The sequence below is a fragment of the Chelon labrosus genome (genome assembly GCF_963514085.1).
Source record: "Chelon labrosus genome assembly, chromosome: 14".
NCBI lineage: Eukaryota > Metazoa > Chordata > Actinopteri > Mugiliformes > Mugilidae > Chelon > Chelon labrosus.
Window position 1 is genome coordinate 3,701,793 of NC_140347.1, and position 13,786 is coordinate 3,715,578.

Below are 13,786 nucleotides of genomic sequence, written 5' to 3' on the forward strand. Positions count from 1 at the left end.
ATATTATCTTTATTAAAAACATCCTACTTATATATCTATATGTATATACACAACCTTCTTATCGTCCTACTAGAGAAGATCTGGAGTCGGCTACTTTGACATGTGACGTGAATGAACTAACGAACACCAAAGAAAAGTTGTTCTCAAAGCTGAAACTGTTCTTCTGGCTGTAGTGTTTTTTTTAGGGTAATCATATTTAAGCTGCAGCGCTTGTCTTCATGAACATTTTTATTTGATTTATTCTATACCTGAGAGTAAACAGGGGTCTTAAGATTGACTGTGACAGCCTCTAGTGTAAGGCCGTTCAAATACGATCAAGTACGTAGCGACCGATGCCTAAAACCAAGCTACAGTTAATCACAGTCCTCTGATATTTGTCTAAGAAACGAGATCTGGAAGAACTTATATTCCACCAAATCTCGTTGCACCGCATAACTTAACATGAACTTTAATAATAACCTCAAACAAACAAACAAATACCAAATAAATTGGTATGATTATGTGGTGTATTATCCTGCCGTGTGAACGTTATACGGCGATTATTCTGTAAATAAACCGCGGTAAAGGAGACTTGAACCCCGGCAGGTACAGATCAAAAACAGGAATTTGTTTTGTAACCGGCGCTGTTGATGCGGCGTCTGCGGGGGAAGTCAGGAGGATTATTTTTAGGCTCAACAGAGACGCTCTGCAGACTAAATTAACTGGATTATGTGTCGTTCTGTCTGGATTTCATCGAGGTAGGATTCACCGGGAGCGGAGCCATCTGAGACGCTTCACCTCTTGACACCGTAGTACTCTGGAAACAAATATTACATTTAAGGCGTTGATTCGTCCGGCGGCTTTGTCCTTGAGAAAATATATGAAAGACTGAAATGGACCGGCTGCAGAAGCTCCCGCTGAATATGAAGTCACTTCACCCATTTTCTCAGAGAGATTCCTGCCGTCACTTCCTCTTCACTTGTCCCTGAATGCACGGCTAAATATGAGCTTTGAAAATTTCCCTATTTAATCAGATGTCAGAGTGTAGTAGTTTCCACCCAGAGAGGAGGTTTGCCTTTTTAAAATTTTAAACACATAATGCGACGGGTTGGACTTTAATGTGTGAAGTGAAACTTTAATTAGCCCCTCTTCTGCTTTATTAGATAAGGCAGCTGAGGGGCCAGAGGACAGATGGGCTGACAAAGTGTAATCAGTAACAACAAAGACTTAAATGTAGAGTGAAGTACCGCAGGACTCTGGTTTAAATGAGCTGCTTCAAACGCTGCAACGGCCGTGACAAACTGTAATTGAGTCCAGGTCAAAGCACCAGACAAACAACAAAGTACCGGCTGCTGAACAGTTGTATCACAAAGTACAACAAGGCCTAGGGACCATAAAACAGGTGTTTCTGCCAATAATACTAAAACTACTGGCATCTAGGGGTGTTGAATCTACAACACTTCTACCAACCTACCAACCAACCAACCAACCAACCACAGGAACCAAAGGAACCAAAGCGTTGGACGGTGTTTCCGTCAGGTTAACGTTTGGAGTAACTCTGTGTTTGAGTCCGATAGACACATAATCCAGTTCATGTAGTCTGCAGAGCGTCTCTGTTGAACCTTCCACCACTACAACTAATCCTCCCGACTTCCCACACAGACGCCTCATCAACAGAACCGGTTACAAAACAATTTCCTGTTTCTTGATCTGTACCTGATTCAAGTCTCCTCTACCGCGGTTTATTTACGGAACAATCGCCTTATGACGAGAGATAACGCCAAATTAAAGGCAGTGAATTGGATAATTCACAAACCACAGAGTTATATCTGGTATTTGTTTGCAGACGTGACATAAGGAGATAATAATTAACGTTCAGGTAAAGCAAAGTTTTGCAGCGGCTCAATATTTGGTGAAATATGAGTTTGAGAGTTTGTCAAGATCTTGTCAAATATTAGAGGACTGTTTCAGATACAGGAGTCCTCTGACTGCTCTTTAGTTGTAGCTTGGTTTTAGGTGTCAGGTTGGATTTTATTGACCCTGCTGACTCTCAAGCGTAGAATAACTTTCTGATTTTCATTAACATTCATAGTCGACACATCCCTCTCCGTCTCGCCCCGTAACTCTTACTACTCCCGCCACTAATCCTTCCACTACAACCACTACTACTCTACTACTACTACTGCTGCCGCTGCTGCTGCTGCTCTACATTCTGGCAGCGGCGAACCAAACCCGACGGAGCTGGAGAGTGAAACAGCCCCCGGATTAGAGATTAAATGCAATTTCTAATCTCCTTTTGCCCGGCTCCTCAGATATGGCCGAACTTGGTGATGTCTGAGCTTCGGCCGACCTACAGTAGCTTCAACTTCACCCCATTTCCTCGGGTTAAACGGGTCACCTGAAAACAACAACGACAAAAACCAAAGACGCTGCTGTGGCTGTTTCCTTACGAGGAAAAACAGCAAGAAAGTCAGCTGATAAGATACCCTCCTGAGAGGACAGTAAATCCACACGTCTTACTCCAAATCCTCGGAGAGACACAATAACCACCACCACCCCACCCCTCAATACGCGCCGACCTTCTTCCATGTTTCTTCATCCTCTGAGGATGAGGGTTGGTGTTCACTGGTATTATGGGACGGTTCATCTTGTTAGATATGCATACAACGTTGTTTATGTTTACTCTATTCAGGAAGACAGAGTGATTCAGCAAAAAGTGATTAAAAATTAAATGGTCACAGCTTTTTAAATGTGGATATTTGCTTGATAGAAGAGTTTTGGACTTCTGGACGTCAAAACAAGACTTTTTGAGGAAAGTCCTTGTTTTCAGTATCTGCTGTGACCTCTTTGTGGAGCAATAACAGCAACTAAACATTTCCAGAAACTGCTGATCAGTCGTCTACAGCTTAGAGGAATTTCAGTCCACTCCTCAGCTTTCCTGTATAATCATATATACACTTGTCAACAACACAGAGTTAAGCCTGGATTATGCTTCCGCGTAGTGATCACGCAATGGTCACGCAATGGCCACGCAGTTGCTTGGACGCAGTCGTGAGACCATGATGGTTCTGCGTGGGGTTTACGTGTCGAAATGCAATTCAATGCCACACCGGTAGAGGGCGGTATGATTTTTTGTGACCGACCGACCGAGACTCTTGTGACGTATCTCGCCTCGTATAGTTATTTACCTTCCGGCTTTTGTCGTAGTCACAGTGAACGATGGACACCGAGACAGAGAGACTGTTGTCCATTCTCAAAGACCAACCAAACTGAAGACTTTGTAAAAATGGCAGTGTTTGAGTGGAAACCGGAAAAGCGGTCTCCAGCGGATGTAGTTAGCGGACCAATCACAGCCAATGCCGCTGCGTTGCTGCTGCGTTGCTGTTGCGTCGCCTCGACGCATGTCGAGGATTTTTGGGAGGTGCACGTCTGGCCCTTGCGTAGGATGTACGGGGGTCCGCAAGGACGTAATAGGTCCGTACGCCCCCTCGCGCTGTGTCAACGCGGAAGCATAACTTGGGCTTTAGTGTTTATAGCTACAGCTATCCCGTATGGTTGTACATTTCTGCATAAAAATGACTCAAAACTTCAACAGATTTTCACACTAAGTCCTAGAAGTGTTTATTTATTCAAGTAAAACAATCATGTGACCTCCTTGAGCAGCAATAACAACTAAACGTTTCTGGTAACTGCTGACCAGTCGTCTACAGCTACAGTGGTGCTTAAACATTTGACTCAAAAAATGACTCAAAACTTCAACAGATTTTCACACAAGTCCTGAAAGTGGACAAGGAGAACCAGATCAAACCCATGAAACAGGAATATTTGACTTGTGTGTTTATTTAATCAAGTAAAACAGTCATGTGACCTCCTTAGAAGCAATGACAACTAAAACATTTCCAGTAACTGCTGACCAGTCGTCTACAGCGTCTTGGAGGAATTTTAGCTATTCTGTATAATTGTATACATCAATAACAATACAGATTTCCTATGCAGGTCTGTTTACATATTATTTTGTGTATTCTGTGTTGACATATGTTGTAGCTGGAGTAGCTAGAGTAGTAAAAGTAGTGTGGCAGCAGTTGTAGAAGTAGTTATTAGCATTTCTGCCCTATAAATGGGCATGTGACTGGAAGAAACAGTATTACACATCTCTATATGTAAATCCTGAATATTGAATAGAGCAGAATAAAAGGTTAAAAAATATATACTATACTGTGTCTCACATATGGAGCAGTTATTTTTTATTATTTTTTCTGTTTTAGCTATAATTCGGCTCCTCTAAATCTTAGTGAAGATCTTCTAAGAGACTTCCTCCCGTCTGTTACAAACACGATGTGTCTGAAGCTCTCGTGGGACTTAAAGCCTGACATGGCATAAGCTTTTGGACTTATGGGATTTGTAACAAAAGCATGAAAGTACATTGAATAGAGGGTTTAAGTATTTTTTCCTCAGAGCCCGTCGCAGTCAGAGATCCATGGACGTAAGACTGAAATAACCTGGAGGGAAGAGTCCTCTGGTCTGAGCAGACCTTTCCTTGCCTCTTAAGGACTACTCCGGCCTGTGACGACTCTCAGAGGTGAAGATGTTACTTCACAGGATAAGCACAAGCTGTCCAGTTTCCATGAGCTCCGTGATTAGTTTCGGCAGAGCGTCGGGTCTCCGTCCTGCTTTCTAAGAACTTAAAAAACTTAGAGGAGACACTGGTGTGAAGCGCCAGGGTGGGCCTGGAGGGTAGTTGTCGAACAAACTGACCGCTGTGGTTGACAGATGCCCCCAGAAAGCCACTAACAGGATGACGCCTGCGCTGCTAGGGCCGCGGGGTAAAGACGGATTATGTCTGAGCAGTAGATAAACAGATTATTCCCGAAACGGTGCCTACTCTTTTTAACCTCGTCACTCTTGCCACACTCACAGTTCCCTTTGGCCGGAGGTGGTTCAAACTGCCTCAGATGCACAACCCCGCTGGAAATCATCAGGAGCCGTTCAGACGAAGCTCAGGGCCCTGAAAGATCCGGCCCGTCCACATGCAAGCTGGACCTGCACCCATGATCTCCACCTGAGCTAGAGGACACCACCAGCTCCCTCCTCCCCTCACCCTGACGGACTTTCACGTTTTTTGGGAAACTCATCGTCTACCGTGATGATTTGGGCTTTTGGATTTGTTCTTCTGTTCGCTGCCCTCTCTACACCTGCTGCTGGAATTAAAGGTGAGCCTCGTTTTCTCTGCAAAGCCACAATCCTTTGAGCCTCGACACTTGAAAAGAAGTCACATGCTTTTATTCTTCTGAAAGTGAATAAGGCTGGCGGTTAGATATGAGGATTTTAAAGAGTAAGACTATCTTTACACCTACTAAACGGGGTCACAATGTGAAGAAAAGCTTATTACGATTGCATAAGTTCTTGGCTCTGAAATCGTTGAGGTGTTGGACCCTATCGCCACAGAGAGGCTTAGAGGTGATGATAAAACAACTCACAGTCGAGCAAATCCTCCCGAACCAAAGTGAAACGACGGGCCATGAATATGTGCAAACACGATCACAATGCAACTGCAAATACAAAACGGATAATAGCACCATTTAGTAGATTTTATTGCCGGCTCGCTGACAGCTTGACAATTTGAATTACAGCTCTCTGCTCCCTTGTTTGTGGAGGAAAGCTAAAAAAAAAAAAATTTTTAAATAAATAAAAACACGACAAAGCAGAGACTGGTGTTCAGTTTGCTGAATCATTGAAACGCCTGTGACGTCTGACACGAGAAACACCAGAGGTCTTCAATCGAGAACATTTCTTACTCTGAACGGCTCAATCTGAGAACGCCCACACTGACTCGTGCCTTTCCAACCGTATCAAACACAAACACAGGCATGAACAGGTCACTGTTGTTTAGTAGATGCCATTTATTCCAAGCACCCTTCACGTACAGTGAGTGCTTTTATATTTAGCGCGAGCGGGAGCGAGGAGGGAGAGTCGACCCTGGAACTTCACTCGGCTCGGAGCCACATTTAACGTGAAATAAAGCCACGGCGTATATAAAGACTGTAAGGAAAAATGGCCACACTAGACTCGGGCTCCTATTATAATTAAAGCTTAACACTGCTGTAGTTGAAGTTTGTCGTAAACACGATAGGATAGGGAGGTCTCAGGGAGGTCTCCTACTGTCATAACAAACCTTAAACTATAGCAACGGCAAAAACCCTCAGGGAGGTCTCCTTCTGTCATTGATTGAAAACTTAGCACATCACCACTGCTGTAATTTAAGGTCTGGGGCCCCTACTGTTGTTGGAAACTTTGCACATTGACACTGCTGTAGTTTAAGGTTTGTTATGTCGGGTAGGGGCCCCTCAGGGAGGTCTCCTACTGTCATTGATTGAAAACTAGATTTAGCTCATTGCCACTGCAGTAGTTTAAAGTTCGTCACCTCAGGTGGGGGCTCCTACTGTTGTTGGAAACTTTGCACATTGACCCTGGTGTAGTTTGAGGTTTGTTATGTCAGGTGGGGGGCCCTTAGGGAGGTCTCCTACTGTTATAACAAACTCTAAACTACAGCAGTGGCAATGTGCTAGGTTTTCAGTATCAGGTCGGGCCCCCTTAAGGAGGTCTTCTACTGTAATTTAAGACTTAGCACATTGCCACTGGTGTAGTTTGAGGTTTGTTATGCCAGTTAGGTGCCCCTCAGGGAGGTCTCCTACTCTCATTGATTGAAGACTTGGTTTAGCAGACTGCCACTTCAGTAGTTGGAAACATAGCACATTTAGGTTTTCTGGGTGCAGACTAATTCCTGTGACATGTTGTGTTTATTGTCACTGGCAGTGTTTTATGAACGTTACAGATGAATTTCCATTTCCTTCCATCAGATTTTTGTTGATCATTCTCGTGTTCGTTCTCTGGCAGCATCGTTTCTGCCGCATGTGACAGAAAATAATCTGTAAATCCTGTTTCAAGTGTTTTCAAATGTTGTCTGCGTCTCGTAGTAAACACTGTCCATCTGTCGCTCTAAACCGATGCCAGGGACCTGATCTGACCAGGCGCTGGTCTGTGGCGACTCTAACTTCCTGTTTTTTGTTTTCCTGCTCAGATGTGGACGGCAGCGGCGGAGGGCTGGATTTAGGGGTGAACACAGAGGCTGTGGTCCCTGTGGTGCGTTTGGCTGAGCTGCTAAAGATAGCCACGAACACCAGGACTCCAGGATTTGAGTTGGACAGACATCGACCCAAGAGGTCGGTGTTTTTACACTCTGGAGTGAGAATCTGCCCCCAGGAGACCATCAATGAAGTCCTCGCCAGCCACCAGGCTTACTACCAGCTCAGAGGTACTGGCCTTCCTTCATGTTACTGTTGATCTTTGAACTTCATTCCAAATAAATTCACCTTAATTTGAGCTCTTAGTTAAAGAGACACTGATTAAAGTCTTCTAAGCACCACTATCTGGCCTTTAGTGGCACATCAGCAGCACTTTTTAACAATAACTGTCATTGTCATACCTAACTGGAGACTCTTCTGCTACTGACATCTAATACACAGTTTTCTTGGTGTTACAGTGTACTTAAAGTGCATAAAACATTTAAATATTTGTACATTTCCAGGTTCTTGTGCATGATTGGACCTGAGTTAATTGAAATTGTAGTTAGTTACTTAAACTTGGTACAGTAAATACAGGGTTTCTCTTTCTCTTCTCTTATTCTGTTTTGTATCTAAATTTGTATTTTTGCACTTTGCACAAGAGCTACATTTACCCATGGGGATTAATCAAGTTGTATCGTATCTCTTTCCGAATTGTATCATATATTATCTTAGCTTAGCTTAAAATATCTCATATTATCTCATATTATCTCATTATCTCATATCGTATTGTATCATATCGTATCATTTATCTTATTTCATATTCTATATCTTGTCTCTTATCTCTTATCTTAATGTAACGTATCGTATTGTAGTGTACCGTATCGTATCGTATCGTATCGTATCGTACCGTGTATCTTATTTTATATCCTATATCTTGTCTCTTATCTCTTATCGTATCGTATCGTATCGTATTGTATCGTACCGCATCATATCGTTTATCTTATTTTATATCCTATATCTTATCTCTTCGTATCGTACCGCATCATATCGTTTATCTTATTTTATATCCTATATCTTATCTCTTCGTATCGTACCGCATCATATCATTTATCTTATTTTATATCCTATCTCTTATCTCTTATCTCTTATCGTATCGTATCGTATCGTAACGTATCGTATCGTATCGTATCGTATCGTATCGCATCATATCGTTTATCTTATTTTAAATCCTATATCTTATCTCTTGTCTTAATGTATCGTATCGTATTGTAGGGTATTATATGGTATCGTATCGTACCGCATATCTTACCTCGTATCGTAACGTATCGTATTGATTCATATCTCATTTATCTTATTTTATATCCAACATCTTATCTCTTATTGTATTGTATATTTTCTTTTATCGTATCTTATCTTATCGTCATATTGTATCCTAGCTTATCTTATCTTATTATATCTTAGCTTAGCATTACTTAGCTTATCGTAGCCTGTTTCTTGTCATCTCAAAATGATTTCAGTGATGAGCTCATTTCTTACAGATTCACATCAAGGTTTTGTCATTTCTTGCGCTGCAGATGTTTCACTGCTGACTCATATGTCAGTGAATCACTGAATGTAAAATCAGAGGAATGTTTGTTTATTATTATTTTGAGGCATCGATGAGAAGTTGATTTTCATATTTGAAAATCAAACTTGTTGTATTATGGACATTTTAGGCTCAACCAGAGAGAGATTCAGTCTACCAGGTGAACTAAAGGATGTTTCAGGATCCAGACTGGAGCCTCCGGTAGAACCACCGAGGAGCAATGTAGTGAGTCATGGACGTGACTCATCCGCCTCCTCCACAAAAGTTCTCAGAGAAAACTGACAAGCTGTGCCGTAAACTCTCTCCGTGAGCACAGAAACAAACTCCAACCTAGAAATCAAATCTTCTGCATAAAATATACACGTCGCTTTCTCCTCCATCACCGTCGGGAGTCCGATCTCTGAGTCCGATCTCTGATTCATTCTTCATCCAGAGGAAGGAGTCCTGATCTGATCCTCAGACATAAGACGCTGTGACAGACTGAATCACAGGCTTCTCCAAAAATATATACAGTATATTTGATTTAGTTTCTTTTTAGTGAATCTTACATTAGTGGGTTCCTCAAACGTCTGCCACGCCATCCCACGGCTGTCACATGTAAATCTGTTCCTTCCTCTGCTGCCATCAGTTCTCACTTCAGTGTCGATTAGGATTCTCAGAAATCTCATCAGTGATACCTCACGCCCGACACCACCAGACTCTCTGAGAATATCTCTGACACATTGATGACGAAAATCCATCAAATGGATCTGATCCCAAAAGTCTATTCAACTTTTTCTTCATTGTGTCAAACAAAATCATTTAATGTGCAATACTTTAACAATAATTTAACAAAACAAACTCTTAATTGTCAAAGTAGCACTGATGCCTCGCAGCCAGAAGGTTCTGGGTTCTAATCCATGTCTGTGTGGAGTTTGCATGGTCTCCCTGTGTCTGCATGGGTTCTCTCCAGGTTCTCCAGCTTCCTCCCACCATCCAAAGACATGCTGGTTAGGTTCACTGGTGATTCTAAATGTCCTGTCCAGCGTGTACCCCGCCTCTCGCCCCAAAGACAGCTGGGATAGGCTCAAGTCCCCCCACAACCCTCCAGAGGACAAGCGGTTACAGAAAATGAATGAATGGATGAATATTGTCAAAGTGAAAACAGATTTCTAACTAATGTCCATTAATAGAAATATAAAGTGACTCAAGGACACCAAGACACCGATGGCTGCTCTAAAGGAGACTAAAGCCCTTTGCCAACAATATTCAAACTTTATTCAAAATCTATTTAAATGTAATCCAAACATTAACCAAAGTTTATTCAAGCACTAATTAAGCTTTATTTAAACTCCCCTATTCCATCTTTACTTCTGTTTGGTCTTTATCTGTTTCTGACATAGACTTTAACGTCTCATTAAACGATGATTAACAGCAGACGTTATTGTTTTAGTTCATGATCCAGGCCTTCTGAGCAGATTTACTTCTGTAAATGTTGAAAACGTTGGAATTAACAGGAGTTAGAAATGTTAAAATCCACACTCAGAGACTCTGGTTTTATTTAAATAATCCTCTCTTCTTTTATCTCTTGCCTTGTGTCCGTCTAATGTCTAACAGCTGAGACAGGTGTTGTGTGGTGTGTTTTGTTCTGAGCGTCCGGTGTTGACGACATCATGTTGTGTTGTGTCTCTGTTTGTCGGGTCAGTCTGTCAGGAGGCCGTGTGGGAGGCGTTCAGGATCTTCTTCGACAGGATCCCCGGCACGGCCGAGTACCAGCGATGGGTTCACACGTGTCAACACGAGTCGCTCTGCATCTCCGACCTCGCCAAAAACTTCAGCAGCTCTGATGAGCACATGAGCATGATCCACAGGGTGAGGGAGACAGAAAACAGTCGGTCCAGCGTGGAAACCTTCACAATAAACGCGTCTGCTGGACGATTTTCATTAAGCTGTAAACTGAAGCATGGGTTCTGTTTATTTATGGATGTACTGAAGCTTGAATTCTGCAGATTTGTCTCTATTAAACAAGTAATTTGAGGGATGACATAAAACTGACGAGAAAAAACAGAGATAAGAAAAAATGATTCGTATAGGGCTGGGAACAAAAAACAACATTTTAGACGGAGCTTACCCAAACTTAAACATGGTGTAACTCTAGGCACAAAAATGACATTTAATCTTATTTAGCATACCCAGTTTACATCATTAAATTCTGTTCAACTCATATGATAATTATTGTAATCTGCATAACAACTTCAACTTTAATCAAAACAGGAAGTACGAAATCTAATTTTCATATTTAATAAGAAGAATGGATATCTTGATTAAAAAATCCATTTAGTTCATTAAGAAGTTGCATTTCAAATGTCACTATATTGGACTCTAGACAAAATCATTTTATTTAAATTTAGTCAAGACACAAAATAACCACTTTACTACTTCAGGTTTTAATGAACATGTTGTTTTGGGGTCATTTAGAGATATTGGTTCCAGAGAATTGTGGTATTTCTACAACATTTTCCTTTTACATCTTGATCTCGTGAGACGTTCATTATAATAAATGTTTTTATTCATTGTTTCCAGAGGATGAGCCGACTGAGAGACAGCAGGCCTCCTTCACGGTAACGTCTGAATTCACTCTGCTATAGACAGGGACATTAGACAGAGCCAGGTCAGAGGTCAGAGGTCAGACGTCAGACTGAAACTACAGGGAGGTAAAGTGAATAAAGAGATTCATGTGACAAGACTGGGTCTCAGCTATTTACTGGAAAGAAAGGAGGGAAGAGAGGAGAAGACATGAGGAGGACATGAAAGTGAGAAGTAAAGAAAAAAGAGAGGAAGAAGGAAAAAATAGATGAAGGAGGAAAGAGAGAGAAAGAAAAGCAAAAGGAAAGAGGAGAGACAAAGGAGAATAAATGAGGAGAAAAATAAGAACACTATTAACATGTATATATTTAATATTAGATTGTGAAGGTATTTCCACTCAGATTATTAATCTATGGTATTAATTAATTTATTAATTATCAGTCCAACAGTGCATTGTCATTCCATCCATTTGTCTGGATCATAAATGAATGAAGTGTGTACGTTATCAAGAAGATAACGTCTGTGTTCAGAGATAAATGAAGTCAAAGTCATTTCATCATCATAAAATAAGAAGAACGTTTCCTCTTTTCTGCCTCAAGAAAAACTAAAACTGGTTTATTTTTACTCCTGCAGAGTGGTGACTCCAGCTCCGACAAAGAAGCTTCCTCAGGCTCCAGGTAGAACATCTGTAACCATGGATATCTTTTTTCATCCCGTCTTTATTCATCCCATCTTTTTTCATTTTTTGTATTCACCTCATATTTTTCATCCCATCTGTATTCTTCCTGTCTTTTTCCACCCTGTCTTTATTCATCCCGTTTTTATTCATCCAGTCATTTTTCATCTCGTCTTTATTCATCCCATCACCTTTTTTCATCCCGTCTTTATTCATCCCATCACCTTTTTTCATCCCGTCTTTATTCATCCCATCCTTTTTCATTGTTTGTATTCACCTCATCTTTTTCATCCCATCTTTATTCTTCCTCTCTTTTTCCACCCTGTCTTTTTTCATCCCATCTTTATTCATCCCATCCTTTTTCATTGTTTGTATTCACCTCACCTTTTTTCATCCTATCTTTTTCTTCCTGACTTTTTTCATCCGTTTTTATTCATCTCATCTTTTTTATCCTGTCCTTTTTCCAGCCTGTCTTTATTCATCTCATCATAATTTTTTCATCCCGTCTTTATTCATCCTGTCCCATCTGAAAACATATTCTGTTGTTTCTGCAGCTCCAGGTCCCGAGGCTGCAACTGTTCCTCCATCAGCATCCACGCCGATTGTCACTGGCATCACCGTCTTCCTTATCCCGACCAGTAGCTCTCAGGGCCCCGGCCCCACTCAGACCCCACCCGCTGAGGAGCCGGAGGAGGAGGAGGAGGAGGAGGAGCAGCAGGAGGAGCAGCAGGAGGAGGTGGAGGAGGTACAGACGAGCTGTCCAGTAATTTACATTTATTTCCACAACAGTCTTATCAACAGCTTGAAGGAGGCATTCGATCGAGGCTGAGGAGGTCACACTGGAGAATCTGTTCAAACTGTTTTCAAACTCTATTTAAACGTTATTCAAACTTTATTTAGACATTAATCTAACTTTTTTAAACTCTATTCAACCTTTTTTCAAACTTGATTCCTAATGTATTCAAACATTAATTAGAGTTTGAATAAAGTTTCATTAAGCTTTGAATAAACTCTGTTCAAACTTTATTCAAACAACTTGAAAACCAACCTGGCGAAAACTTGAGTTTATTAGTGTGTCATAAAGATGGATCACATGACCTTCCGGTCTCAAGATGGCGTCTCTGCAGGTTGTCCTTTGGGTTCATTATCAGGGTTCTAACAGTGAGGACAGTTCACCTCCAGCTGGTTCTGCTCCTGCTCTAAAGTCCAGGTCACACTCTGTCCTCTAAGTCCTTGATGTCAGTTGTTTCTCTTTTCATCCCTCACAAATCTTTTTGGAGAAGTTGAGTTTATACGAAGGTGGATAATTTATTCCCTTCCTGGAGTTTAAAGTATTGTACCAGAGAATCAGAGGGAAATTATGTCTTTAATATCTTCTTTTCATTTCTTTCCTTCTGTCCTTTCTTATTTCCCAGCTTCCTGGCTTTATTCTCTCTTCCCTTTCATCTGTGAATCCTCCTTTCTCATTATCTGACATTTGGAGATTTTAGCAACAGAAAACCTGTCAAACATCACTACATTTCAGTTGCCGAAATCTGACGGTTTTGTTGCAGCTGGTGATATGTATGACTGGAATGTCTAATGTCTGACGATGTACTTCAAAGTGCAAATCAAAATATGAGAAAAACCTGAGCAACAGCAGAAGTTGTGTGAACTGATCCATAAATGCTGATTATGTCATATATTCTTAATGTACCCCAAGAAATAACAATAACCGGGAATAAAGCCAGGGACATTTTTGGAATATATCTTGTTAAAATATTAAAAGAAGCCTGAGGCAGATTATGAAGGAAGTCTCTCTGCAAGAAATTAAAATGGGGAAGAAGTTGAAAGACATAGACACTATCTTTGTTGACTTTCAATCGACAAAATGAATCGATCGGATGTGAGCACTTTACCATTAACAGGTTACTAATA

At 41.2% G+C, this 13,786-nt stretch overlaps 1 protein-coding gene across 1 annotated transcript in view; it reads left to right on the plus strand.

Moving 5' to 3' along the window:
• Positions 1-5,122: 5,122 nt before the first annotated feature.
• The window catches only part of LOC311499384 (uncharacterized protein), a gene marked incomplete at its 5' end in the record, with an annotated part of 30,337 nt that continues 21,673 nt past the window's right edge, over positions 5,123-13,786 (plus strand). The window contains 6 exons of the mRNA XM_084560339.1: positions 5,123-5,189; positions 7,058-7,291; positions 10,313-10,479; positions 11,191-11,228; positions 11,827-11,870; positions 12,424-12,581. Coding sequence (XP_084416465.1) covers positions 5,123-5,189; positions 7,058-7,291; positions 10,313-10,479; positions 11,191-11,228; positions 11,827-11,870; positions 12,424-12,581 — 708 coding nt within the window. The remainder of the gene's footprint in view (positions 5,190-7,057; positions 7,292-10,312; positions 10,480-11,190; positions 11,229-11,826; positions 11,871-12,423; positions 12,582-13,786) is intronic.